This window comes from Emys orbicularis, chromosome 17, assembly GCF_028017835.1.
Source record: "Emys orbicularis isolate rEmyOrb1 chromosome 17, rEmyOrb1.hap1, whole genome shotgun sequence".
Lineage (NCBI taxonomy): Eukaryota > Metazoa > Chordata > Testudines > Emydidae > Emys > Emys orbicularis.
The window spans coordinates 4,754,361-4,781,735 of NC_088699.1; the positions used below are offsets into that span (position 1 = coordinate 4,754,361).

Here is a 27,375-nt window from a genome sequence, read left to right on the forward strand (position 1 = left end):
CAGTCAGAGATCTCAAAGTGCTCCATAAGGGGGGAAGCAGAGGCACTGGGAGATTAACTCGTGTGTCCCAGGTCACATAGCAAGTGCGTGGCAGAGCTGGGAGTAGAATGCAGACTTAGCTCCCGGCCCTGGGCACCAACCGAGTGATACAAGGAAGTTCCGGTCAACACGATGCCATTTTCTTTTGAGGTCACCAGGCTAGCAGTAGCTGGGTTCCTGTGTGAGACCTTTGGATGCTCTGCTGCAAACCGCCGCTCTGTCGTCTTCTGCTTCTTTCTGATCGCTGGCCTGTAAGGTGCTGCTGCTCAAAAGTATTAATGGTCAAGCTGCTTAGAGTTTACCTCTTCTTCTCCCTCCCGCTCTCTTTTACAGCTAAAACTATGGAACAAATACAGAGTCTCCAACATTCCATCACTGATATTTATAGATGCTTCCACGGGGAAGGTTGTGTGCAGAAACGGCTTGTTGGTGATCCGGGATGACCCCGAAGGTAAGACCTGGAGCACTGCACACCCATATGACGGCTGACAATCTGCTTCTCTTTTAGCTCCCTTTCTAAAGTGTGCCTGGAAGCAAAAAATGGAAACAAATGAAGATCATCAGACTTACCTCATCAAAGCACTGGATTATTTTCAGCATGAAATTCCCTGCATTGTTCCCATTAGAGTTAGGGTTTCATTTTTTAACGAACAAAGGCATCCCTTCTGGGTTTGCTGTCTGAAGTGCAAATGAGGAAAAAGTTAGATGAAATGAAACGCTGCAGTAAGCATTTCACTGAGGGGACATAGGCGGACAAACTGAGGACCCACCTTTTTCATAACTTAAGATCTGTGCTGCTCTCATCTAGTGAGTTGTGCGAATATTAGTAACACCACACAGTCTGTGACAGAACAGTTCCCTTAGTACTTACAGTTGGTGCCTAAAAGAAGCTACATTTTTCTTTTCTAAATCATGCCATGCGGCATGTTTATACCAGACCTCGCCTTCTCTGAATCGGCAAGTGATGAAAACAAACAAACATTGCTGCACATATTTGTGGTCCCTACACAAAATGAAAGCGGGGCACCTGCCTGCCCGCCTTTGACCCTTCAGCATATGTGCCTCCGCATTCCATGCGGTTGTCATTTCCCCAGTGCGGGAATGACAGATCCCGAAAACAAGCCCCTAGGTGTAACGCAGGGGGCGGGAGCTGTGCAGCATGACAGGCTAAGTATAATTTGTGGTCTAAGCCATCTGGTAACGTTTCTTTAGCTCTGGCTGAATTTACGGGCTGCTTATTCTGGGAATTGGCAGCAGGAATAGTCAGAATATATAGACGCTTTTTTCAGGTGGGCAAGGAAACCTGTTTGTCCATTATCCAGCCTTAAAGCTAGGGACAAAGCAGCCCTGTGCGAGGGAAATGAAAATGGTGACAGCTTTAAGGAAGCCGGCTGCTGTTCCTAAAAGACAAAGACTGAGGTGGGAGTTGAGCTGCAGTAACCGAGGCTACATCAGCTGCTTCTCAATGGTTTTAAAATGGTAGCTGTTCAGGAAGCAGAATGGCTGCGAGGAGTGGGATGGGCAGATTGACCTGTTCTCTAAAAGATGAATAGTCAGAGTACATGGCCTGCACCCCCAGCCAGGAGCAGAGAGAACCCGACCCTGCAGAGCTCTGCCAAACTCATTGAAAAGGGAAGAATGAAGCAGACGGCAGCAACGACCCGCCCGCCCAAAGCAGGACTATTTGCATTGTTCCCAGAGAGCATTCTGACATCTCGAGACTGGGTGAATGCACGCAGACACGCTTTGCGGCTTAGAAGGCACAGGGATCCCTAAGGATCAGATCCTGCCCCTCTGTGGGCACTGAGGGTCCTAACCAGAGTAGAAAGCGGTGCAGCTGTGCTGTGTGGGGTTGGGGGGGAGGAGGGAAGAGGATACCGAGAGCCTATGTAGGAGATGTGGACCCTCTGCATGATACAAAGCACGGCTCCTCTGGGGTGTCCTGCGTAGGGGGGCTGGGGACGGAGGTACGAAGGCAGCAAGTAGATTTGCAGCTGCACAGGTCCGCTGGGTGAGCACTCCATTGTGGGGAGGAGAGGGACAAACCCGGGGCTGCATAAACGACTTCATCCCTGAGACCCCAGTAGTGGCTGAACCCTGGGAGGGGGGTATGAATCTCTGAGGGACACCCCCCCCCCCCCCCCCCGTGGAAAGCCTGATTGCCCGGGATTGGGGGGCAGAGAATATGGCCCTTTGTAGGGTGGCTCTCCTCTGTGTCCCTCGGGGGGGGGGGGGGTTTCAGAGCGTGGTTTTCCCTTCAGAACAAATGTGTTGGTTAACGTTTGGTGCCGATCCCCCCAGGGGGATGTGGCCCAGTATCTGGGTGGAAGGGGGCCCAGGAGGTCTACATGGAAAGACATCAGTGCAGATGGATTAAGAGGACTCTCCGCTCCTGTCTGTTGCACGATTGCCTGCCGAGATGCCTTTGGAGAAGCGGGGAGGGCTTCAGTAAAGCCATTTAAAGTGTAAATGCTAGATTTGGCTCTCACGCTTCTTCTCTCTGCCTTCTGCCCTTGCCCATCCCAAACTCCCCTAGGGCTGGAGTTCCCCTGGGGACCAAAACCCTTCAGCGAAGTTGTTGCAGGGCCTCTGCTCAGAAACAACGGCCAGTCGCTGGACAGCACCACCCTGGAGGGCTCTCACGTGGGGGTCTATTTCTCTGCGCACTGGGTGAGTAGCTGGCACCTCTCCATCGCAGAGTAAATGGAAGGGGTTGGAGGTGAATGGCAGCTCTGTGAGAAGGCTGAGCCCTGACTGCAGCTCCTCACGTTAGATAACCACACCCTGCGCTGGCTGGACTGCCAGAGTCACTTTTGCAGGGGCAGCTGTGCCTGAGGTGAAATTCCGCTTCCCCTTCCAGGTAGCTGGCGGAGGTTGCACTGGTGACTTTCTGAGTCAGTGCCCCCTGTCCAGCAGGCCCAGCCAGTTGACAGACTGCGAGACTGCCTCTAGGCCCCCTGGGAAAGCAGAGATCATGGGGGCCTCATGGGGCTCCCTGTTCCCCCTGCTGAGGGAAGCTGTGGAGTGAATCGGGCCCATTGACTTCAGTGAGAGCTTTGTCCCTGGTGTCCAGATGCTATGTGCTCCTCTGTGTTTTTCCAGTGCCCCCCCTGCCGAAGCCTCACGAGGGTCTTGGTGGAGTCCTACCGGAAAATCAAGGAGGCGGGGCAGAAATTTGAGATTGTCTTCGTTAGCGCAGACAGGTAATGTCTGCTGTTTGCTTTGGAGAGCTCTGTGCTGTGCCGTGGTGCAGGGGCTGGAGGGGCAAGGCACGTCTGCAGGCCAGACTGGAGAAACTCATGCCCCGAAGCAAGGAGAGAGCTGGGAGTTACTAGAAGTCCGGTTTTGTGGTACATTCAGCTGTTTGATATGTGCCCGCGGGGTGGAAGAAACTCCAAGTATTAATGGATACCGCACCTGCTTTAAAGAGAGAACCCAATCGGGCCTCTCCCTTGGAGTGCTGTTGGATACACAAGAGACCGGGCTCTAGGTGTGGGGTGGGAGGGAGGCAGGGCTGGACAGGGCTGTTCCAGATAATAAGGACCCTGCACCCCAACCTGGTAGCATAAGATGGCTCTGATTCCGCAGTGGCCAGATACATTCACCCTGCTGGCTCTGGGGAGAGACTGAAGGAGCCAGGGGAAAGATGGATTAGCCAGGGCAGGGGTGGAGTCAAGAACAAGCCCACAACCCTTGAGGTGGGCTCGACATTTTGCTTTGAGGTTCCTGCGTGCCCTGGATACAAGCCCGAGGACTGCGGGGCCCTTGAGCAGCAGCTGTCAGAATTGAGGAGATTTTAAATCTCTTCTTGAAACTTGCTGCAAACTCCTTCTTTGGCGCCGGCTTTAAAATCAATGCGGTCTCGCCCTGGGCGGGTGCGACTTGGCCTGCCCCACGTACAGGTGGGCTCTGGGCTCTGGGGAAGTGTCAGGCGTCTGCTGGGCTGCGTATGGGCAAAGGGTTAAACAGGAAAAAGGGCTGCAGAAGGACGGTAATGAGGGTTCATTTATCTGACCTCCATTTCCATTGCCTAGGTCAGAGGACTCTTTCAAGCAGTATTTCAGCGAGATGCCCTGGCTAGCCGTGCCATACGCTGACGAAGCCAGAAGATCGCGCCTCAACCGGCTCTACGGCATCCAAGGTAGGAAACGCCCCCGAGCCTGGCATGAAAATCACTCCTGCCCACTCCTCCCATTTAACTTTGTTCTTAAATGTCTGCTCTTGTTTAAATAAAACAAAAAAACAGCAAAACAAAGGGCCTCCGGCAGAGCTCTCTTCTCTGCCGACTAACGTTCCTACCGTAACCTGCCAGCCCATTAGCCAAAAAGGGACTTCAAAAGCAACCTAATAATTCCTCCTGGAAACTTGGAGCCTTCCGGGCTTGGATTTTTATCCCTAATTGATTTATTTATTTGTTTTGCTTTTCTTTAATGTTTCATCGTTGTTTTCTTGCTCTTCTATGTGATAGGAACTCAGGCCATTGTTCTCTGTGGAGAGTGAGGAAGATGGTGTCTGGTTTGTGTTAGTGACATGAGATTTGCATGTTTGATGTAAACCATGGCTTTGCTTCTGCTCTTCCGGGTGTCAGTTCCAGAATTACCCAGGCCTTGGCTGCTGAGGCGGGGGGAGTGAGAGAGAGATTGTGTGTATGTTTTTCAAGGTGTTCCAAAGACTTTGTGCACTCACAGGAGCTCTAAATGCAACTGATGTAATGCACTGACCCTGCAGTAAACAAAGGACAGCATTGATCTCTCGCCTAGTGGGTGTAGGACGGGGAAGGATAAATGGGGCCATTAGCTAACAGGGAAGTTTTCAGTATTTATGCATGTTTCCTCCCTGTGAGTAGGGGACTGAAGGGATTGATTTATGATGGGAGATGAAAAGAACTAAGGATAATTTGGGTAAGTGATGGCTCAGGGTAAGTTGTATGATGACAGCTTGCAAGTGTCTGAGAGATGCAAACACCACGAAGGGAATGGAGTTGCCAAGGGTGGTCCGAGGTGCAGCTATGGGCCTGCCCTTACGCAGGGTCTCGCAAGGCCTGACTATGTTACACTAAGTCCCCTTTACACCACTGTGGCAGCATCCATGGGTCATAAAGTGGGTGTAAATGTAATTTACCTAACCCTGACTGTCACGTCAACGCTGTCCAAAGCGTTCTGAAAATCAGGGAGAGTAAATAATTGGCTCTTTGCATCTGCACCAACAGTTATTCCCTTTAACAAAATAATCAGCTCTGTCTGGTCTGGCCTGCCTTTTCCAAATCTATGCTGGCCTCAGGGCCGGCTCCAGCATTTCTGCCACCCCAAGCAAAAAAAAAAAAGTTGCGATCGGCAGTTGAAAAAAAAAAATAAAAAAAAAAGAAAAGCCGCGATTGGTGGCGGCAGTTCAGCGGCAGGTCCTTCGCTCCTAGAGGGAGTGAGGGACCTGCCGCCCCCAAATTGCCGCAGGTGCCGCCCCTCTCCCTTGGCCGCCCCAAGCACCTGCTTGTTAAGCTGGTGCCTGGAGCCGGCCCTGGCTGGCCTTCATGTTTCCAAACATGTCCATGAACCATACATTATAAACTGCCCCTCTTTGGAGCTCTGCATACATACCGAGGCAGAATCTTGCCTGTAGCTGTTAGGTTATCCTTTGCAGACGCTTTGGGACTAGACCATCCCTGGACTTTTAGTCGTTTGTTACTTCTCCAGGATCGAGATAATAGTTGAGTGCTTTAACTGTTTCATCCTTGACCTGTAACGTACTTCTCCCAGTGTCCTGGCCAAATTATTGCCTCCCATTCTGTTACCTCAGTCTGTCCTCCAGCTTATCCTCCTTAGTAGACACAAGCGCATCCTGGAGGGATGTGGTGTTAAAATCCTCCTTGTCAAATGTGGATGTGAAGGAACTACTGCTGCAACTACCAATAGTTTATTACTCTGCTGCCTTATTATTGGCTTTTCTGGGTTTGTCTTGTTTTCCAGACCTCTGGTATAGTTTGAAACCCATGTTATTCGTCACTGATCTCCCTAGCTATATTTGCTGCTGTGTTTCCATTTTACTCTTTGAACGCCCCCTTGACATTCCCTCTGTTTCACATAAAACTCTGACAATGCTGCATTGCTCCCGGTAGTGCTGAGGAGCTCTGTGTTTGCTCTCTCTGATTCTCCTTAGTTTGTCATTCCTCCCTGTTTTAGAACTCTGTAGGGGCCAGCGAGAAACCTGTCAGTGTAACCCTTAGCAGCCCTGCCTTGTCCCTCTTCATTCCACAAGAGGGGAAGCCTGGTATGGCCCTTTCTCAGACGGCGGGTACCAGGCATGTGCCCCGGTAGTGTTTGTGTTTGTTTCACAAGTCTTTGAATGCCTCAGGAGCCCATTCGCAGAGCTGAAATAACACAAGATCTTGTTTTCTCAGACTCTTCCAGTTCCTGAGTGGAGGAATGCAGCGAGATGACCAGATCTCTTGTTATTTTGCTCCCGTAACTGGCTCCCTTTGGCACTGAGGAAGCCAGGGAAAAATGTAAATACAAATACTGAGTTACTGGGCTTTTATTTGGGTTTCCCTGAATGCCTTTCTCCTAGTGTGGAGTCAGGAGGGTGAATCATTCCCACCTATATTAATTTGCTTGGGCATCCAGCACTATTTATCTTGAGCTTTATTCATTTCTTGCATTGTGGCTATTCAGAAATAATTCCCCATTGTGCACACCATTCCCAAGTTTCATGTGAATTGCCTCCTTCAGTTCACTCCTCCTACAGTTCACTCCTCCTACAGAACAAGGAGCAGCGATGAATTTTATGAACAAATGGGGATTTTCTCTTACTAATTTTTATTTAGAGAGAGGTTTTGGATTGGTAGAAATCCCCATTGATCCCCTCAAATCTCCTTTGGATTGGCAGTAATTATGGGAGATGCTGCTTTCCTTAAAAATTGGTCTGTCCATCTATCTAGGTTTACAAGGTTGCCCATCACCGTGGTGTCTGAGAGCATTTTGCGAGAAGCAAACACAGCAGTCTCTCTCTTCCTGCCCAGGAACAATTTTAAAGTTATTGTAGGGAAATGTGTTCCGTTCTGGACTCAGGAAAGCAAAAACCCTGCTAGTCGCAACAGATGGGATAGCCGGTCCAATTGCTTTTTTCCTTTAAAAACAAAACAAAAACTGCTGCAAATGCTTCATTTAGCTTATCCATGGGACACAGAACTTTGCTTCTGATCATCACAAATCCATAACTAACAGATTTTGTAAAAACCCAGATTTTCTTGCCAGTCATCTTAGAATAAGAATATTGTCGGATGTGGTAGCAGAAAATTCTGTCACTGAGTTTTTGTAAAATGTTAAGTCAAGTGGGAAAGAAGAAAGATGGAAACCCCTTTTCTAGTGGCTAAAATCTAACTGATGAGTCCATCTGTCCTATTCTTAATCTAAACTTTTATACGACACTTATCACCATGGCCCCTGATTTCATGATTGTATCTTCAAAGGATAGTTAATAAAGTCTGGCTTTATCACAGCCAAAGGAGTTGACCTTTAAAAAAAGTTGTTCTGGGAACTAAAAGAGGATCTGGTGGTATGTGTGTGAGGGATGTATAACATAGGGGTTAGCAGGTGTGAAATATGTTTGCTTTCGGGTTTATATGCCGAAGATGCTGCCCTGGATACTGTCGGCCTGTATCTCCGCAGATGGGATATGAATGCCATAGGATTGTGGTGGTGTCAAGTTGTGCTGGGCAAGGTGTTAAATTCTCTTTTCCTCCATGTCCCCTCCCCCACAGTTGCTTTGTGAGTTGACACACTAGCTAGGGGAAGCCATCAGTGAAGAACTGGGGAAGACCTGAGAACCAGGTGACAATATGCTCTGTTTTAAGCAGGGCAATAAAAGGCTCTTTTGCACCACTGGCAGGGGGAGAGAGGCAATAAAAGTTCTTGTGAATTGTCCGAGTTGAGCAGCAATGCAGAGAGTGAGTCCTGTAGGAGGGAGATTTCTGCCCTTTGCAGACTGAAGGGGCTAGTGCCTCCACACAAAGACCCAGGACACTGGTGGAGATGGACCGTCCTTAATGCATTTGCTTTAATTCTCTCCCTCTTCTGCCATGCTTCATAGAGGGCCTCTTCTGCCTTGACCAGAAGTGCAGCTTTCTGGGGGGGTTTAGCTCACGGGGGCCAGTTGTTGCTGGCTGAGGAATACCTGGAGCCTGCAGTCAGTGCGTTTTTTGGGGAAACTTTATTAAGGTGAAGTTACAATAAAACTATTCATAAAAATATTAAATCGCACATTACTTGTTACTGATTCAGGATCAGGTTAATAGTCAAAGAACCAGGGTAAAGAGCTCTCCTCGTCTGAGCACACTAAAAAGGGTGACCAAGTTTCCCCTTTTTGGTGCTTCTCTTGTGTACATACTTGGTGTGAAAGCTTTTCTATTACACGGACAGTCCATATTTGACTACGCCACAATTCCATTATCTGTTTTCCAGTAATGAGCAATACAAAGTCTTTCTGCTAACACTACCAAATACATTAATTTGTCATTCTGCTTACAATGTAGCTCCCTTACTGGAGCATTACGTGAACCGGTCAGGGGATGTCTAGGGGAAGCTGGATAAAATGAATGTTTAATAGTTTCCTCCCAAAACTGACTGGACACAGCCATCACAAGTGCAAGTGTGTTCCTCTCTCCCCGCAACCCATCCACTACAGCACCTCCCTAGTAGCTAAAATACGAAGAATCTTAACTGGAGTCAAATACCATCTGTACAGTTACTTATACACATATTCTTTATGAGCTACCCAAACTGAAAATATCGATCCCCTTTCCTTTCCCACATAGAGACCAACTCATCCCGATCAATTTCTTTGTCCAAATCCCTCTCCCATCTTTCAGTCTGGGTTGTTTTCTCATTACCATCTTTTTTTCACTCAGAAACGGAACCTTTTGTTCCAGCTTGCTCCTTTGTCAACTCCTCAGACGTGGTTACAGGTCTAGATAAGAGCCTTTTGGTATCCAGATTTCACAATAAAATGTTTGACTTGTAAGTATTGAAAATATGGGACCTTGTTATTGTTTATGTTGTTGCCTGTCTCTTGGTATGATTTCGAATCTGCATCCAGGAGCAGCTGTCTGGATTGAATAGTCTCAGCTCTTACCCACAACGAATAGTCATTTACGGAGTATTTCTTACGGATGAATTCCTGATTGCGAATGAAAGTAGCAAAGGGGCAGGGCCTTGTCAGCAGGAATATACCAAAGCTGCCACGGTGGGGTCTGGATGAATAGGTGTGACCTACGTTTCTTTTTCACCCAACAGCTACTATGACTAGCTATATTTGGGCTCTGGTCTTGTTCAAACCAAATCACTGCATATTTTAGACTCATTAAAGGGACACTGTCAGATTGAAAATCCAGAAATCCCCTTGTGTGTTTACCTGAAAACAGTAACCATTTATTCTTTTAACTTTTAGGCCCTGATTTTCTGGGTGTAGTTTTACACTTGCAGGTAATTCGGTTCATAGCATTTAGATGTCTTGCTATGTGATCGTGCCCGGAAATCAAGTGGAGGTCTAAATGCTATGAGCAGTGCACACACATTGTCTGCAGATGCAGAATTATGCCATTAAAATGAGGCCAACAGTCAAAATCAGGCCCTTAGATTTCCCTAGTCAGCAGAGCTAATGTGAGATCTTTACCTTTGTATAAAGGGAATATCTGAGAGATGAGATTAAGTGACTTGCCCAAGGTGTCACAGGAATGTCTGTGGCAGAGCTGGGAATTGACTCCAGTAAGTGTCTTGACACAGGACTTACGACTGGGAGTTTCAGCAGTGTCACATGATCTGGAGGAGGAGATCAAAGTGCAGAGCGAGTTGGGATTGGAATTCTAAGGGGATAAAGGTCCCAGTCCTGTGAGATGTGTCACATCCTCTGTGTCTGTTGACATCACTGGTCAGGGTATTCTCCTTCTCACAGATTAGGGCTCAAAGTGAGTTTCCCAGTTCCTCGCTCGCTTTCTGACTTGACCCTCCGCAGCTATCTCAAATGCCATCAGGTGATGAATAAGCTCTTCTGTGATTCAAATAATGTTTTTGGCATAACCTTGGGATTTGTAACTCATCCACCAAGCTAGGTTAATGTGCTGTTCTTCCTGCTAACCTAGGGTGTGCAGCCTCAGTATGTACAAAGGAATTTAAAGCTGCGCTGTCTGGGGCTGGAATGAGGGGAATGTAATCGCTCGCTGGAGCTTGCAGGCATATGGCAAACAGACAAATGTCCATGGATTTCTTAGTGAAATGCTTAGAATGCAAAGATGTGCGAGTAGCCTGCTGTTTTCCACACATGTGCATGCAGGTCCAGGAGGGCGGCAGTAACTTCACTTGCTTTCCGCTACGCTGAAAATGGTTCTGAGGAGTCTTTGGAACAAGACTCCTGGGCTGAAATGCACAAGACCCAGCCGGGAGTGTTTGACTCGTCTGAATTTGCCAATTCTAATTTACAGGAGGTTGCTGGGTGTGGGAGGAGCAAGACACTCAATAGCAAATAGATGGATGCAAGAGTGGTGAGAACCAGACATCAAAATGCTGGCTCCTTGACTCTTAGCAGCCCCGGATATTAAATTGTCTCTGTCCTTCCATGGGAGGAGACAAAGAAGAAACATTTTTCCATCTGAGAATGCCAATGTCGGGTTATTTGTGAAGCCTTTTGAATTTCCAGATCCTAATGTTTCAGCTCCCATCCACTCTGTCTTAGACAGGTCGAGATGGGCACCTGAAGCAGCCGTGCATTGCTCAGAGAGATCACTGAGCCTACAGGTCTCCTCCTCCTCTGTCACTAGACCGGTTTGTACAGCGGCTGTTCCTTCCTCAGGCTGCCCAAGTGGAGAGACCTCCCCCCAACCCCTATTCATCGAGTCCCAGCTGCTGGTGGTTCCTATTGTTTTGGTAGCTGGCCTCTTCTCATTCCTGAATGGCTCCATTGCTCAAACCTTACACTCCCATTTGAACAATAATCTCTTCCCCTGGCTGTTTGCTCAGCTCTCCCAAATGGAGCGGCAGGGCACAATCTGCAGCAGCATTTTCTCCAGCTTCTTGGAAGCTTATTAGCTGCTTTCCAACCCAGCAAATGGAGCTTGTACTGTGGGGGTCCCTTCTGTGTTTGATTGGGATGTTCTGGCCACTTCAGCCGTGCCTTGGGCTTCCTCATGCAAAAAGATACCTGCCTTGATCTGCAAGCCAACTACAAGGAGTCATTCATGGAACCTGTCTGGTCTGTGTAAGTTTCAGTGGTACCAAGACTGTGGGTCACATCCTCAGCTGGTGGAGATTGCCATAGTTCTATTGCAGTCAATGAACCTAGGCTGATTTATACCAGCTCCTGTAGCCTTGGTACCATTGAAACTTATGCAGACTGGACAGTCATCTTGTTCATTGGGCAGCCATAAAAATCAAGGCAGTGAACATACAGGGTCCTGTTGCTTCAAGAATCTGAGCATTAACATTCAAACATGGAGCCAAAACTCAGGGCTCTTCTGGGACTGGGGGAGGTTAGGCCAAACGAAGGCTATGGCCATGTCTACACTACAAAGTTTTACCGACACAAGTTACATCGATCTAAAGCTGCCATGGTTAGTACATCGCTTGTGCGCGTACATACTTGGCTCCTTGCGTCAGCACTGCACGTACTCACCAGGAGTGCTTGCGTCAATGCACAGTGCAGTGCACTATGGGTAGGTGTCCCAGTGTGCAACCTGCCTCCATCCAGCGCACTCTCTTGGGAAGTTTTGGCAATGCACGGTGGAGCAGAAACAAGTTGTGCAGGGGTGACTAGGAGCAACTGTCTGCATCCCATAATGTCATCTCTAGCCCATCATTTTTGTGCCTTATTAAAAAATCCCATGAACCCGCCAAGTATGACATGAAGCTCTTTGTAAAAGTGGCAGGTCTGCAGCTCAGCACCGGATTGACTATTCGCCACCCTGGCCTTCAGATATGCCTGACGCAGTTCTATGGCTTTTACGCGGTACTGCTGCTGGTGCTTGTCATACCCTTCTCCTGCATGCCCCATGCAGTGTGCTAGGACATGTCCACATTTCTACAGCTGGGCCATAGCTGTGCTTGCACAGACTGGATCTCCTGGGCCTGAGGGGAGAAGAGGATCTCCTCTCTGCTCCAAGCCGGGGCGTGTAGCCAGCAGGGTCAGCCGAGCAGTTTCACGCAACAATGGAGAGCTGCTAGATGTGCTCGCCAAGCTGGACAATCATGGTTCTGGTCTCTGTGGTCCCTGAGCCATGATGTTCACAACTCTGAGCACAGCAGTCAGTGTCGGGCATTGTGGGACAGCTGCTGGAGGACTGTTAAGGTTGACGTAAGTAATGCACTGTCTATACTCCCGCTGCATCGACCTCAGTACAACTACCAGGGCTCAATGCCTCTGGGGGAAGTAGTGTTACTATGTTGGCGTAATGAGGCGCTTACACCAGTGGGAGACAAATTTAAGTGTAGACACGTGCACAACTAGGTCGATGCAAGGCAGCTTACATCAACCTAACTTTGTAGTGTGGACCAGGCCTATGTCTACACTTTAAATGGTACAGCAGCACAGCTGCAGTTCGGAAGGCTTCAGTGTAGACACTCACTACAGTGAGGAGAGGGGTTTCTGCTGTAGTTAATCTACCTCCCCAAGAGGCGGTGGCTAGATTGACGGAAGAATTCTTCGTCAACCTAGCGCTGTCTCCACCGGGGAGTTAGTTTGACTTAACTACGTCTCTCCGGGGTGTGGATTTTTCACACCCCTGAGAGATATAGCTATGCCAGTGTAACTTAGTCAAGGTAGCAGGTAACTGAGGAACTTGCCTGTTTTCTATTTAAAGGCATTTGAGGATCTCGGGGCTGTTGTGTTTAACAGTGTGCTTCCCTGCTAGCAGAAATGAATAGTTGTAATTAAAGATTAGTGGTCGTGATCAGGTTTTTGGGTTGTTTTTTTTAATCTGTTGGTGTTGAAATGTGCTGAATTCACAGGCCTGAAGACTGAAGTTCTCAGACAGATCAGGTGCAACTCGGACAGTACTGAGTGAAGCAAGCTCCATACTGGCCAGGGCTCTTCAGTCTCTGGGGCTTTTCTGTTAGTATGTGGGGGCTAGTTGGGAGGGTGAATCTTATGAAGTGCTGGAGTGAGACCTCAGATCACTGAACAGCTGTCAGGTAGTAACAACTTCCAGTCGCTACCACTCTGGCTGGATTTGAACTGGCGATTTGCAGCAAATCTCTAGTATGACTCCATTTACTTCACTTTGTTTTACACAGGGGTGAATTTGGCTCTTAGAGATCAAAGGCTCTGTATTGCACTGCCAATCCTCCAAGCCAGCCTTCTTTTTTTTCAATTAAGCTGCATTTTTTGATAATTTGTCCTGCATCATTAAGACTGAGCTAAATCCTGCCCTTCGTAAAAAGATAAAAGTCCATTGAACGCACCGAAGTTGCACTGGCTTCCACCAGGGCTGAAACTGGTCTTTTGGAATCTAAATCCAACCTCTGTTTGAATTTCTGACAATGAGCCTGTTTGCAAATACTACTTGCGGGTAGGGATTCCAGTCTTATCCCACAACATAGCCTTGTGCCGCTAAACACCCTCCCACTCGGAGTCCATACGCCATGTGTATGCAGACACTTCAAAATGCTCCGCTGAATAAAACATTTGGCTAGACTTCGTAGAAGGGCAAAGCCCAGTTGGACCTGAGTGAGCAATCCGGCACAGCAGGGGGCACAGCGCTCTTTGCCGTGAGGACTAGGAGCAGAACTTGCCTTTGTTTTTGCAGGACTTTTGTAGAAATGAAATATGTGCTCGTAACCTCCAGGAAGACTGTTCTTTAACACATCTGCTTCAGCCAGGCGGGATGAATTAAGATATCTATAAAGCTGCATCCACAGCAACTTAAGTGCACTAATCCTTGAGAGAAAAAAATCTGTTAACAATTGTCAGGAGGTCTTTTTACTTCATTTCCAAGTGCTTGTTTTAATAGACTTCCCACCAGCCTTTCCCTGTAAGACTGACCTTTCCCAACCATACAGTTGTGTGGAGAATCATACACCTTTACCTTGGCACCAGAACCTTCCCTCCCTCATCCCCCAAAATACCATCATGATTAGCAGGATCCCATATTAGTTTAGGGTAACCAGATGTCCTGATTTTATAGGGACAGTCCTGATTTGGGGGCTTTTTCTTATATAGGCACCTATTACCCCCCACCCCCGTCCTGATTTTTTACACTTGCTATCTGGTACAGATCACTCTATTAGTTCCAGAATGTTGGGACGTTCTTGATGCAGCTCTGTTGGCTTCCAGGAAATGTCTGTGATCAAAGATGAATCTGGCTGGGTTTGTGTGGCTATATACATTTATCGGACTCTCCCACTTTCCCTGGTGTAGGGAAGTGTATGTTCTCCCCGCTCCCCAAGGTAAGAATTGATCAAAGGAGTAACATGTGATATCAGTCCTGTAGGAGGAGGAACAGCCAATCAAAGTTCTGCTCCTGCACGTTGAAGTTCAGTAAGGCATTTTGCCATTGATTTCAGTGAAGAGGAGGGCTGGATTCCAGGTTTCCTGCCACAGAGATCTGCAGGCCAGCACCAGCGTGTTAGGGGATCTCCCTTCCCTCCTGTTTTTGCTAGGGTGACCAGATGTCCCGATTTTATAGGAACAGTCCCAATTTTGGGGTCTTTTTCTTATATAGGTTCCTGTTACCTCCCACCCCCTGTCCTGATTTTTTCACATTTGCTGTCTGGTCACCTTAGTTTTTGCAGACACGCTATTCCCTTGCAAGCTGATGCCTTTTTCATCCTGAGGTGACGATTGCTAACTTTAACGAGCAAAGCACACTGCCAGTGACTATACTTCTCTTAGCTAGCTTGGGATACTACTGCTTCAGCAAAATACCACCTGTTCAGCTTGAGTTTGGTCTTTGAGACTTTGGAAACTGACACCGGGGGGCGAAGAGGAGAGTATCATTTTGATCTTGGGCCAAGGTCATCAAATGCCAAGAGACTGGTCTCAGCCTTACATCGGAGAAGGCTGGAAAGAGCAGGGAGCATTTCAGGACTGCATTAGGCCTCATTACATTTCAGTGAGGTTGATCAGGCCACATGGAACGTAGAGACTCAGTGAGGTGAGTTTCAGGTTTCGCTGTGAAAGTTTCACCCACTTTGGGCGTGGAACTCAAAAGGGCTGTGAAATGAGCCCAGCGCTGCGTCAATTACTCAGGACAGAGCCGTGGGAAGGGAAGCTGGGCCCCTGCAAGATTGATAATGACACCCTCCTGATAGCGTTTGTGGCTGTGGCCAAGAAGGAACTCTTCCCACCCAAGGGGGATTCTGCGTTTCCTTTCGCTGCAATCACACCCAGCTCGTAAATCACAGTCTGCCGAACAATGCCTGAGAGCAGGGAAAGCTGAGAGTTGCACGGCCTGTTTCTGTAACACAGTGATGGTTCTCAGCCTTCACTCTGGGAATTCGTACCATCAGTTTGTCGGCAGCCTCTTCATGAGACCTGTGGTTCCCCCTCCCCCAATAAAACACTTTCCCATCAGGCTCAGAAAGGGGCTGCGGCCACGGGTGGGAAAGGATCTCATCCCACTCCCCCATGCTTGCAGCACTGGGACTCAATCCTGCAAGGTGCTGAGCACCTGCCATTGGCATTAGCTTCAGTGGGAGTTGAGGGCATTCAGCGCCTGGTGAGACTGGTCCTTAGCAAGTGACCAGCACTTTCACTACCTCCAGAGCCAGAGTCCCAGACAGTGAAATCAGTCTCCATACAAGTGATGCCTCCAGGATGAACTTTCTGCTCCCTCTGCTCTGAGGACCTAGAAGCAAAAGTGACTATAAACCGACACCATGCAGACTACGCCGAACAGCCTCGTTCCACTGCCTGAGCAGAGCCAACAGCATAAATGATGCAAGTCAGATTGGTCTTAACAGATTCCTTCAGCGTGTGGCAGTAATGCAGGAAAAGAAGAATTGGGGGAGGGGAGGGAGATGTTCTTTTAACCATTGTAGCTATTGATTACCAAAGCTAGGCAGCTGGGGCCTGGAACCACTGCTTATAACACCCTGTCCTCTCAGTTGCTGGGTGCTCCCCTGTCTGCTTGCTGAATCCACCACTCCTCTCCTAGACTGTAAGCTCTCTGGGGCAGGGGCTATCCTTTCCTTCTGTGTGGACAGTGGGGGGCTCTGGTGATACAAATCACCACTAATGCTGCTACGCAGGGTTGAAGTCTGCACAACAAGCAACTGTTGGAGGGAACTGTGCACAGCTGGAATTTAACGTGCAAGCCCATTGGGAGGGTATTTCGAATAGCCTACTGGTCAGCTGTGGAATAATAAAATGTGAAATGACTGCCTGTGAAATGTATTTGTAATCTATGAAATAGTGAAGAGCTCTGGCTTCTCACGCCTGTGAACTGCCGCTTCGATCCCGGGAGCTACCTAGATGTGCCATGTTGGGGTGGGGCATTGTGGGAGAGCTTTATGCTGGCCCTACATGAAGGAAGCAATGCTCTGTAACAGCTGGGAAGCAGGTGGTGGCCTCAGACTGACTGTTGTCCTTTGCCTGTTCACTCTGCCCCAGTGGAGCTGGGAGAGTGGCAGCGGGGAGACAATGGCCTGATGTGGAGAAAAAAGAGTTAGGAAGAAAAGTCAGGGGATGGCTCTAAATAAATAGTTTCCCCTTTAAAAGCCTTGTCATGTACTTTCGTGCCCCACCTGTGCTGCTGCCATGTTTGGCACAGTGCTTTTGTCCCTGGTTCTCTTTAATTCTGGCCTCTGCTGGAAGGTCTCCTCTGCTACTCAGTGTCCTTGTTAGCGAAGCTTTAGCATGTGCATCGCTGTTCCCTGTGCTGCGTTCCCGCTCCCCAGAGGCAAGGGCCCATGCTAGAGGGCCCACAGCTAAGAAAACGTCGGCCATGGCATTAATCAATACAAATCGTGCACTACGGCTTTATGAGCTGAAGTCCTTTCAGGACTGCGCTGCCTCGCTGCAGGGGGCGGGAAGTGTGTTCTCTCTGCTCAGTGGGGATCCATAGGAAAAATCCTTATTAAGCTAATATAGTTCCTGCTATGCAGCTGCTTCTCAGACATCAGGCCTTTTGTCACATTGTAAACGTCAGCAGCGTACATTACTGAGGCACAGGCTGAAGTTGTGAGAACGCAAGAGCATCTAAACCCAGTCGCGTGTGTGTTAGTTTGGGACGCAGCCGTAGGGTGTTACGACAACTGAACAGATTATCTTCAAACAGCTTAAGGACTGTGACTTTCTGAGGCCTTGCAATGCCACTTATGCCAGAGCCTAGTTTGATAGCAGTTAATGGCCACTGAATTGTAAGGATTTATAATGGAAATAATTGCACCCACCTTCCTCCATAGACGTTGTGTAGGGCTGCTGTGCACAGCACGGCCATAGCCCATTGAAGTCAATGGAAAGACGCCCATGGATTTCTTTGGGCTGTGGATCAGGCCCTGAACTGCCATAATCTACCCCAGAGGTGGTTGCATTTGAGTGGCAGCCCAACGGTTCCTGTACATAACATATGTAGCACCGTTCACCCAAGGATCTGAAAGCACTTTACAAACTTTAAAGAAGCCTGGCAGGAAAGATACCTGTGTGGGATTTTTATCTGTCTTGCTGAGCAATGACCAGATCCACCAAAGCCATAATAACGTGTCCCCAAGTTCACGTGGCGAATCAGTGGCAGAGTGAGGACAGAACCCAGGAGTCCTGCCTCCTAGCTTTCCTGCTTTGAGTGCTAGACTACACTTCCCTCGCAAGGTCAGAAATAAAACCCAGGAGTCCTGTTCCTGCACTCCCTCACTTGGGGAGCAAAAGGTGCTGTAGAAACACGAGATATTATTTGTTTCACGATCAGAATGACAGACGTGAATACAAACTCTTGTCGCATCAGCTCCCCAGCCTCCTCCCTCCTCCCCATGCGGTTATTGTTGTGCCTGAGCCATCCCTTTGTTCTTCCTCTGCCGCAGGCATCCCCACGCTCATCGTCCTGGACGCCAAGGGAGACGTGATCACGCGGCAGGGGCGGGTGGAAGTCCTGAATGACACTGAATGCCGAGAGTTCCCCTGGCATCCCAAGCCTGTGCTGGAGCTGACAGACTCCAATGCCGTCCAGCTGAATGAGGGCCCGTGCCTCGTTCTCTTTGTAGGTATGGAGCGCTGTGGATTTCTTTCTTTTTTTAATCCCTTCCCTTATTCTTTGGGTTTCATCAGGTGGGGGTGGGGTGTCTCTTTGGAGGAGATATCAGTGGGATGCTGTTCGGTGTGACGTTCTCCTTGGCAATGGAGCCAGCAAGGTACTAGATCTCTCTCTCTCTTTCACACACACACACACTCACACACTCTCACACACACACACCAGCGTCTGGGCCAGCCATCCTGCTCGGTGTCTGCACGAGCCAGGGCATTATGGGTACCTATCCCATGGTTCCCAGCACAGCTTCCAGACGCCAGGCTTTATAGAAGTAGCAATGTGCCTTTGGAGAGGTGCTGTACGATTCAAGTGTTCCCGTGAGAGCCGTGGAAATCAGTGTTTGCAGCACTGGAAATGCATCACAGTGGTCCGTGTGCTTCTTGCACCTTTATGGAGCAGAAACCTCGGGAGCATCAGGTTTCCGAAGCTGCGGCAGACTCCGGGGACACTGTGCAGAGTGGTCACTGGAAGGGGTGGCAGGAGCGTTCTGGGACTATGTGGAGAAGCCCAGTTTCAAGGCTGCAGCCTTAGTGTCAGCACATTGTCTATGCTAGCTCTGCCGTGGTGCATGGGCAGCCTTTGCTCTGAGCAAGGGCAACTGCGTGGTGCTGACCATACTTGTGAACCATCCTAGTCTCTTGTGCATGTGAACCCAAGGTGTGTTCCAAGCAGGGCTGGGGCTAGCAGTGCTAAAATCCTCTAGACTGGACTAGGCATAGAGAGTGGTGGACGTGCAGACCAAGGATTATCTTGCCCTCCCCAAAACCCCGTGTTCACCCCAATCCATGAAAATGGGGCTCCTTCAGAAAGGACACTCTCCCCCCCCCCCCCCCAAAGAAACCCCCATGTGAGATTCAGCATGACAGGCGTAGTGCTAGGAGCCGTTAGAACCGGGGTTCTCAAACTGGGGGTTGGGACCCCTCAGGGGGTCACGAGGTTATTACATGGGGGGTCACGAGCTGTCAGGCTGCACCCCAAACCCCGCTTTGCCTCCAGCATTTATAATGGTGTTAAATATCTAAACAAGAGTTTTTAAATCATAAGGGGAGATCGCACTCGCAGGCTTGCTATGTGACGGGGTCAGCAGTACAAAAGTTTGAGAACCACTGTGTTAGAACATGCGGTTGAGTTACACCTGGTTGCTTCCCTTAAAGTTGCAATTCTGCAAATAATGCTGATCTCTCTCTGTTTGTGACGATTGGCTGGATTCTTGTTTAAACAGCAAACAGGTTCCAGAGCTATTCTATACTGTAAAAAGCGACAGAGAATCCTGTGGCATCTTATAGACACAGGACTCTGTTGCTTTTTACAGCTCCAGACTAACCCAGCTACCCCTCGGATACATTCTATACTGTGTTTGTGTGTGTGTTAGGGAGCTGTACATGTGGGATGGGGTGTGCTGGGATGTATTTTGTACAAACTCACTCCATCCCCCAGGGTATTATTTTTATCTGAACGTTATTGCCTGCAGGACCAAGCATGTGGAGGATGCTCTTGGGTCACAGTATCCCAAAAGAACTCCCATGGGTAATGACAGATGCATTTTGGTTTGATCTACCTCTGCTCAAAGCGTTCAGACCACAAACCTGCTGGAACAATCAGGGTGGGGTGGAGTCACTGATCATAGCAAGAGAGACCAGTTCTCTCCTCCTCTGGGGTAGAAATAAGAAAGGCCACACTGGGTCAGACCAATGGTCCATTTAGCCCAGTATCCCGTCTCTGACAGCAGCCAGTACCAGAGCTTCAGGGCGAATGTAAGGAACAGGACATTTTTGGAGAGATCCACTCTGTCTTCCCCTTCCAGCTACTGGCACTCAGGTTTAGGGTCGCCCCAAGCAGGGGGTTGCATCCCTGACCATTTTGGCTAATAGCCGGTGTTGGACCTATCCTGCCTGAACTTACTGAGTAATTTGTGAACCCAGTTATACTTGTGGCCATCACAACATCCCATGGCAATGAGTTCCACAAATAATAATATATGGAGATATCCTATCTCCTAGAACTGGAAGGGACCCCGAAAGGTCATCGAGTCCAGCCCCCTGCCTTCACTAGCAGGACCAAGTACTGATTTTGCCCCAGATCCCTAAATGGCCCCCTCAAGGATTGAACTCACAACCCTGGGTTTAGCAGGCCAATGCTCGAACCACTGAGCTATCCCTCCCCTCAAGTTTGTGCGCTGTGTGAAAAAGTATTTCCTCTTGTTTGTATTCAACCTGCTGCCTATTAATTTCATCAGGTGACCCCTAGTTTTTGTATTGTGGAAAAGGGTAAATAACACTTCTATTCACTTTTTTCCCAGGCCATTCATGGTTTTATAGACCTCTGTCACGTCCCCCCTTTTCTCAGCTGAACAGCCATCATCTTTGTAGTCTTTCCTTGTGCGGAAGCCATTCCACACCCTTGATCATCTTTGTTGCCCTTTTCTGAAACTTGTCTAGTTCCACTACATCTTTTTGGAGATGGGGCAACCAGAACTGCCCACAGTATTCAAGGTGTGGGTGTGCCATGGATCTGTATAGTGGCATTATGATATTTTCTGTCCCATCCCTAAATGAAGTGTAGTGTTGTAGTTATGCTGTGGGATGGCTGTATCCAGGGGCAGAGAGGGATTAGGGGGAGCTCCCTGCCTCTTCCCATGCCCTTTGTCATGGAGAGCACGCTTTTCCATAGCATTAATAATATGGCTTTTGTACCTTCACTTTTTTCCTTTTCAGCCTTGCTTTTGACCCTGATTATTTATTCAGTGGTGCCCAGCATGGACGTGAGCGCAGAGCGAAAACCCCTCTGACCCCCGCTCTTTTTCCTGCCTCCTTGCTGGGAGGAATAGCTTGATGGGCTCTGTGTGAATGAGGCTGTCACTGCACAGACACACACCTCGGAAGTTATTTTTATCTTGCTCTAAGTAAAGTTTTTCTAGCATCTGTCGGCAAACAATGTGCTGGGAGGAGACTCCCTGACGGAGATTGGGGGCTCCCCATGAAGTGCATGGGGATGCTCAGCCTACGTGGCAGGCGGCTCTGTGTGGCACTGCACATAATCACTGTCGAACACCCTGATTATCCTAACAGGATGCAAGGGTGCTAGGTGGAAATTGAGGCTGGTTAGCAGGCTTCAGAGCAGACAGGGATCCTAAATCCAACCCACTGAATTTTCTAATTTAACTGAAGAAGTGGTTTTTTACCCACGAAAGCTTACGCCCAAATAAATCTGTTAGTCTTTAAGGTGCCACCGGACTCTTTGTTGTTTTTCTAATTTAACTGAATCTTTTTAGTCTCCAGGTATTGCCTGGACCAGTGGATCTCAACCTATTTACCATTGTGGGCCGCATATGCAGCTCTCTCTTGTGTTCTGTGGGCCACAGCCACACAATATATATACACTCCCTGTATGGATGTCACATGGACCACAGCTGTGTGCTGACTGGGTGGGCTGCGGGTTGAGAACTACTGGCCTAGACCGAGGTTGCCACGCACAATGCAATTGTCGCTCTAGCAGGTCCAGGGAAGAGGTGGCATTTACAGAGACATCTCATGTCCTTTCACATACCCAGCATTTTAGGAGCAGTTTCTGCTCTGTTTAATGAATACTGTGCTAGCACTCTCCATCCAAGCCTCTCCAGACACTCTCTGAACACTCATTAAGTGTCACAGCCATCCTGCAAAGCAGGAAATTACAGACAGATAAATGAAGCACAGAACAGCGAAGAGATTTGACCAAGGATACATAGCAAGTCAGTGGCATCGTTAGGAAAAGAACGCAGGAGTCATTGTTCCCTCAGCGCCTGGCTCCAGTCACTAGACGCCCTCCTTTTGAAAGTCCCCAAGTCAGTTAGATTTACCAGTGTTTTGAAACGGAGAATCCCTCCTTTGGGGGCATCTGGATAGCAGCGACTGTGCTTTATTTTATGGTCCTAGAGCTCAATGCTTCAACTCTGGAGGAGGGTGATACCCCGTAAATAATAGGAGCCTCTGAGCGGCTTCAGGCTCTGGAGAAAGGGCTGGGATCTCTAGGCCTTTGGGGGAGGGGTTCTAGGCTGCAGCATTTGGTTCAACGGAGCGTCAGTTATGAATATGACAAGTTTATGGGGTAGGTCGGCCGCAGCACAGAGAGCTGAGTTGGAGTTTAGCCAGTAGAGTTTGTGTGTAGAAAATCAATCACAGTCCACCCCCATCACTCTCTCACACACAGAGACACTGCAGATGATCGCTCTGGAAGCTGTTTAAACAAGCGAGGGAACGGGGGGGAGCAGAGAAGCTGTGTCTGGTGGGCCATGTCTCTGTCCAAGGGCAGACAGAGCTCCCTGCTGTGGTGGGGTGGGTATTCTCTCAGCGTCACCTCCAGCAGCTGGAGAGTCGGTCTCGTGCTGGCAGCGGGGCAGTCTGCACCGCTGAGAGCTCGGTGGTGGCCCAGTTACCAAGAGGCATGTCCGGGGGAGTTCACGGCGGGGCTGTTTTTTCCTTTGTTTTGATGCTGAAAGCTGCCCCGCATTGAGCTCTTTTCATCGAGCTGCTGCTCAAGGACAGGTTATGTCTCTTCCTTCCAACCAAGCATTGGTACTTCAATCGTGGCTGGCGTTGGCTTGATGTTCTCATCCCTTTCCACTGCACCTCTGCCAAGTCCCAGCTCGTTCCATAGGGCTGCTGCTGTAGAGACTCCTCCTGAGCAGTCATCCCAAGGTGGACAGACGGGCGGAGGGGGGACAGGCAGTGTCAGATCAGCGTGCTCTCTGGTCTCCAAATGGCTGACTAGCTTCTCGGTGTGTGTTTGGCCCTGCGCTTCAGGGGAGCAAATGCTGCAATGTTTTGGGAGCAGGAGCTGCTCCGCCGGTAGGATTTATTTCCCAGGCTCATGAAAGTACGTTTCAGCTGCTCCCTAATTGCTACAAGGCCACACTGGCTTTGAAGTTGCTGCCACGTGTTCTGGCTCCTGTTTTCTCCATGGAATAAAGCCTCCCGTAACACAGGGTCTTTGGATCCGTTTGATTGTAACCTCCCTCTTGTGTTGCCTTTTTCTCTCCCGCTGCCCATGCCCTGCAGATTCGGAGGATGACGGGGAGTCGGAGGCAGCTAAACAACTGATTCAGCCGATAGCAGAAAAAATCATTGCCAAGTACAAAGCCAAAGACGAGGAGGCGCCGCTGCTGTTCTTTGTGGCAGGAGAGGTAAGAGGGAGAGGAACTTCCTTGGCTTTATTTCTTCTGCTTTTTACATTAAGGGCCCGATTCTGCGGCTCTTAGACCTGTAATTCCCATTGAGGCCGGGAATTCTGTGTGGGGCAGGGCTGCAGGACCAGGATTTTTATCAGCTACACAAGCATCTGCTTCTCTTTGGAAAGTAATTTGGGGGACTTCCTGCACGTCTTGTGAAGAGTGAGCTGACCTCCCACCCACCCCGGAGCACCTGCCCCCAAGGATCTCCTGGCACTTTACAGTCACGAATGAATACATGAATGTAGTACTTGTCCCCAGTGTACAGGGGAGTAAACGGGCACAGAGTGAGCCTGGTACAGAACCCAGGAATCCTGACTCCCAGCACCCCGGCTCTAACCACTAGATACTGGTTTTTAACAAACCAATCAAAATAGCATTTTGGGAACACAAACTCCCCAGCTTCAGGCCTCTATTTGATAAAACTCAAACTAACCCCAGAAGTTTCCAAGCAGCCAAAGGGAGCGTGCCACTCCTAGCATTCTTTAAATGCTTTGCCCTTAAGACGAATGGGGAAGTGGGATTGGCAGGATCGCCGCACCGCAGGGGTTGTTGGCTTTAAAACTCCTCTTGTGCCAGTTTTCTCTTTGACTTTCCTATCAAATGAGGCCTGTGGTAACATAACATGGCTTGGGGCTGACTTCATGAACAGGTTGCCTGTATTCAGATGACAGCCTGGGGGCCAGGGCAGAGTTTTGAGGATAGAACCAAAGGGTTTTCTAGATTCTCAGATGTTATTTAACTGATTGGAGACACTCAATGCGAGACTCTGGTGTGACTTGTCCGTTCCTGACTTTCAAGCCGCATGAGACTGTGGAGTAACCTCCCAAGCAGAGAGAGACCCTTCCCTGGAGACATCGATAGACGGGACAGAGCTCTAGCAAACAGGCGGTGGGGAACAGTCTTACCGTGCTTTTCAGCAGAGTGGCCTAGCTCTCCATTTCTGATTCATAGGGGCCACTACTGCCTTTGCCCTCGCTGGATGAGGACTTGATGCAATCAGCGTGCACTCTCCCTCTGTCTGTGGGGTGTGGAGGGGGGCCGGGGGAGTAGAGGTTGCCACCCACTGCAAGGGGTAGAGACAGCTCCGCTGGTACTGAGGGTTCAGAGGCTAAGAATTCAGAGCCAGCATCTCAATGACTGGACTAATGGAGAGAGTGTGTTTGAATCCGAGAGTGATGTCATGTTGTCCATAGCCCTGCTTCACCCGCCCAGACTGCGCTGCTCTGGGGACTCAGTGCCCTGAGGGGAGATGATGCTTTAACTGGGAGAAGAAGCTGAGTGGCACTCGTTAATTGTGCTCTCTATTTGCACCCCCCGCAGCCACTCAGAAAACGTACAGGGCGGGCTGGTCAGGCCTAGGGTGGGCGGGGGTGTGTGTGAAATGCATTGCTCAGCACATCCCTTTGGAGCATGGAGCCAAACTGGCCCACTTCTGTTGAATGCGGCCCTGTAACGAAGTGTGCTCTAGTGGCCTCTAATTGGAGGCATTCCTGCGTGAGATTTATCGAGAGCTCCCAAGTGGAGCTGACAGCCCCGTGATGGATGTGTCTCTGCAGTCCAGCTTCTGTCTAGAGAAGGAGCAGTGAGCGTGTTCCTGGTGTCCTGGAGGGAAGCGCTCCTCCCTGACTCTGCAGCGCGCCCGGAGCCGCAGGGACAAGCGGGTGTCCTGTCCAGAGGTGTCCCTGCTGTTCAGAGGCTTTGCAGATGGTGCCTCTGGCTGGCTGAGTACCGCATGTACTGGCAGCCTGCTGTGTGCTCCATCACATGCTGCGACAGCCTCGCTGGCAGTGGGCAGGGTGCTTCCCCCCTCGCTGGGTGCAAGAGGTCCTTCGATCACATCTCGGCGACTCCAGGGCTACACCAGGTTTCCCTTTACACCCTCTCCACAGCTCTGCATGGTAGGTGACCAGCAGTCCTCTGGCTGAGGTTGCTCAAATGTGATTCCTTCCTCAGCTGGCCAGAGAGGTTTCTGCAGGGCAATGCAAAGACCCTCCCTCTTCCTGGCCCTGCTCCACGGGCTGAGCAGGCTGCCTCGGATGTTCTGTCATGGTCCTGAAAATGAACATAGGCAATTGGGGACTCCAGGAGATTAGTGGGTCTCCAGCTTTCTGTCGGGTCCTGAGGTGGGGCCTTGGCTCTGAGCTGGATGACTCCTGGGCTCTGCGTAGTCCCTCTGCCAGGGCTGGCACTGAAGGAGAATGCGTTGGAAGTCTCCGGGTCACCTCGTGAATATTAGAAACTGGCCAGCTGGCTTGGATCTAAAAAGAACTGACCTGAACCTTCCCCAGAGACTGACAGGGACCCAGGAAGGCTGGGGAGAACTAGGATCCTTTCCCTGATCCCACTTCCTTGCACCTTTGTGGGCACGTCTAGAAGTGGAAATGCCAAAATACAGCAGCAGAGACAGGACGCCCCACAACTCCTAGGAGAGTCTGCGCACGAGACATGCAGCTGCATTTTTGGCTGCTGGACGGAACTTCCGAACTCTTGGAGGTTTGCTGGTTGCTGTTTCTAATACTAAGCCCCTCAGTATTTATTGCACAGACAGGAAACTTGGCAGGGCAGGCAAAGAGATGAACAAATGCAAACCAGCCTTTTCTTTCAGTCCTTGCTGGATGCTAGGTGTGTCCGACCCCATTTAGCAATACCCTGGCATGGTGCGGCGCGCAGAGGTACTCCTTTAAGGCCCTGTTTTCTTGCTACACCCCAGCAGCACCGAGGGGAGGTCGGGATCAACACTTAAATCTTATTCCCTGGGGAGCTGGCAGCTGACCAAAGCAATTGCTGCAGTGCCACCACTTCCTAGGGCCAGTGTAGGAAAGGGGCTTTTGCGTCTGACACGGGCACCAGGGGCTGACTCCAGTGTGGGTGTGAGAGGATGCAGCTCCTGTGGGGATCGCTGAGCCAGATTCAGTGACGTGACTAGCAGGGCACGTTGCAGGCCAGGTGGAAGTGATTTGGCATGCAGTGGGTGAACAAGAGGAGTGGGGAACTCGTGCGTAACTTCTCTGCAAGCTGCTGGGGGCGGCGCAGGTGCATGTGGTCAGTGAAACAGCAACAAGCATAGGGCTGAGTGCTGGGAATGCCTAGGCCTAAGTTTGAGTCAGCACAACCCCAGCAATTTCACTGGCTGGCACAAGGGTGGCTGAGCGCAGCATTTGACCTTGCTGTGGGACCTTTCACGCTCCACACCTGTTTCCTGGTGTGTCCAGTGGAGACAGCGTTTCCCTAGCTGGCTGGGGGCTGAGAGGATGGGGGTTTGTAGAAAGCCTAGAAGCCCAGTGGAAGAAGCTCAGTGTGAACAGAGCTTTTCAACCCTTTCCTAGCCTGTGCCGGTCATGCTGTCACTGTAGGCTTGAAAATTACAAACATGTTTTAAACAAGGATTGGAAAATCCATGGTGCCCTTTAACTCCCCTGGCGGGGCCCAGGAGGAAGGGTCTGTGTCTCCCTTCCAGGCACCCAAAGCAGGCGGCTGTCCCAGGGAATCGCCGAGCATGGGGCAGGTGCAAAGCCTCCCATGGCTGTGTAACATACGTGCGTGTGCCCGGTCCCCGTGCGCACGCCCAGCCCTTAGTGCTCCCCTCAGGGCCGCATGGGGCCTGGAGCAAGTCAGTTCTCTCCTGAGCTGCACTGCGCAAAGAGGGGAGCCTACTGTCCCACCCCTGCGGCTCCCTCCCCCACTCCAGGGGCATGCGCTGCTCTTCGTGACACACACGTCCATCTCTCTCACACGCCGTACCCCGCCCCCACTAACATCACCCCCTCCCCGGCTCAGCCCGGCTCTCTGAATAACCTCCTTGTTGGAAAGGCGTGTATTAGAACGGTGCCGTGCTCGCGCCCCTCCCCCAGAGCCTCTGGAGCGTTTTCTTCCCTAGCCCTCTTGCTCGCTGGCAGTAGCTGAAACACTG

At 49.9% G+C, this 27,375-nt stretch overlaps 1 protein-coding gene across 1 annotated transcript in view; it reads left to right on the forward strand.

Moving 5' to 3' along the window:
* The window catches only part of NXN (nucleoredoxin), a 98,654-nt gene that overhangs the window by 64,198 nt on the left and 7,081 nt on the right, over positions 1-27,375 (forward strand). The window contains exons 2-7 of the mRNA XM_065418459.1: positions 373-490; positions 2,576-2,709; positions 3,142-3,242; positions 4,074-4,180; positions 18,033-18,212; positions 23,293-23,417. Of these exons, the coding sequence (XP_065274531.1) occupies positions 373-490; positions 2,576-2,709; positions 3,142-3,242; positions 4,074-4,180; positions 18,033-18,212; positions 23,293-23,417 (765 nt within the window). The remainder of the gene's footprint in view (positions 1-372; positions 491-2,575; positions 2,710-3,141; positions 3,243-4,073; positions 4,181-18,032; positions 18,213-23,292; positions 23,418-27,375) is intronic.